Source organism: Bidens hawaiensis, unplaced genomic scaffold (genome assembly GCF_021521415.1).
Source record: "Bidens hawaiensis isolate Kalapana, Puna unplaced genomic scaffold, B.hawaiensis_p1.1 tig00060953_1, whole genome shotgun sequence".
Classification (NCBI taxonomy): Eukaryota; Viridiplantae; Streptophyta; class Magnoliopsida; order Asterales; family Asteraceae; genus Bidens; species Bidens hawaiensis.
In genome coordinates this window covers 57,037-59,047 of record NW_027500968.1, presented here as the reverse complement: position 1 = coordinate 59,047, position 2,011 = coordinate 57,037, and the positions used below count along the sequence as shown (strand labels likewise).

Below are 2,011 nucleotides of genomic sequence, written 5' to 3'. Positions count from 1 at the left end.
ATGGCGAATCCGTTTCATGAGGATATAATATTCGGAATATTGTCAAGACTGCCCGTAAAATCATTGGCTCGTTTTCGGTGTGTATGCAAATCATGGCTAAAGTACATCAACGATCCTTACCTTCGTACCATTCATGTCAAAGAAGAACCCACACCAATATTGCTTGAACATTGTCCACGTGGTAACACCAAGATCAGTTTTTTGCATGGTATTACCGGTCTGCGAAAGAAGCCGGTTTTGGAGTTGTGTTATAAAGGTCACTCTTTCGGGTATATGCTACTTGGTTCATGCAATGGGCTAATCCTGGTGTGTAATGACCACCCCACCACCGAAGGCATGTATCGGTTTGCACTTATCAATCCTCTTAAGAAAGAATGTTGTGATTTGCCACCCATCCCAACCAAGACGATTGGATTAACTGGATCGTGCGGTTCATACTACTGGGCATCAGGGATTGGTAATCTTGACGATTCCACCAACACTTTAAAGACGGTGTTTTTCGCTAACGTAGACCCAGAGGCTCATGTGCCATGCACCATGGTACATTCTTCAGGATCGAGCTCTTGGCGAGAGGTAGCCCAAAAACCTGCTTATCCGATAAAGGGTCGAGGTGTATTTGCTCATGGACGTTTGTACTGGTTGTCGTATCCGTTCGATACATTCTCTATTTCTGTCACTGACAGAAGAATGTTAGTCTGGTTTGATGTGAAGACAGAGGAATTCGGTTTAACCGACCCTCCCAAGCCAGAAGAAGGAGGCCGTTGGGCTGACTACAATGAGTTGGTTGTTTTAAACGGGCAACTTGGATTTTCGTATTACGGCCCCTTTGGTATCAAGATATGGGTATTGAAGCAACACGAAGAATGGGTGTTGCACTGTTGCTTTGATACCTGTCCTATTCTGCCGCCTCCGTTGTATGACGAATATGATAATTTGGAAATTTTGGGTTGTTGGAACAACGACGGGGACATATTATTGAGGAGCTACGATTCAGGGGATCGGTTGTTGGTTTACACCCTCAAAAGTGGTGATTTACGAGAAGTTGATCGCGGGGATGATGCATGTGGAGGATGGATCCGAGTGTACCAAAGTAGCAGCTTGCTTTTGCTCCCCACAAGTGATTGAAGATATGAACTAATTCTAAAATTTTAAAGTCTTGTTCTTGTTTGTTAGTATAATGGATTACCATGTTCGTATTTTCACAACCAACTTTGATAAGAAATTTGGAAAGAGTGATGTTTGTAACAAGACAGGTTTAGGCTTCATGATATATGTTCATATATTTTAAAATTCTTTTGTCTAATCTAAATAAAAAATTCTTTAATAATTCTTTCTTATTTTGTTTTTTTATATGAGATTACAATATATAAAATAAAAATTAAAAATATAAAAAGATAAACAATAGAAACATAATTTGATTATAATAAGGAAACTAAATATAAGATAAACTTAAATAATAATACTAAACTTATTATTAATATAATAGGATCGTATCAATAGTAACTTCATAATTGATTATCTCTTCATTGTGTCAATTTAAATACACAACATGCGTACGCAATAGTTACTTCATATTATAATCAAATTGTAACAGTATTGAGGTTAAAAGTGAAAAAGTTAATGATAAAAAGAAAAATGGGTAGAAAATAATATAAATTCAAACATAATGTACAAAATAGAAAGATTGGCGTACAACTAATGATGCACACTAAGGTTGTAATATATATATATATATATATATGTATGTATATATATGTATGTATATATATATATGTATATATATGTAGGGTAAGGATCCTAAGAGAACCCTTTGCAAATTGAGAACTTTGAGAACTATTTTGGACCACTAAAAACACAATTGAAAAAAATATTTAAAAAAATCATAAAACAAAAAATAACAAAAATTTTAAAAAAGTAAAAAAAACCAAAATTCTTATATTTAATTCCGGTTTCATTAAAAAATAAAAAAATAACAAAAAAACGTCGTATTATACACATATGTATAATTTTA

The 2,011-nt window shown here is 34.3% G+C and overlaps 1 protein-coding gene across 1 annotated transcript; it reads left to right on the top strand.

Moving 5' to 3' along the window:
• On the top strand, positions 1 to 1,125 carry LOC143603173 (F-box protein At3g07870-like). Its single transcript, XM_077080056.1, has one exon. It carries the CDS (start codon positions 1 to 3, stop codon positions 1,123 to 1,125), a length of 1,125 nt encoding a protein of 374 aa, XP_076936171.1.
• The last annotated feature ends 886 nt before the right edge of the window (positions 1,126 to 2,011 follow it).

Coding starts and splice junctions, on each gene's coding strand:
- LOC143603173 (XM_077080056.1), top strand. CDS start 1: ATGGCGAATCCGTTTCATGAGGATATAATATTCGGAATATTGTCAAGA.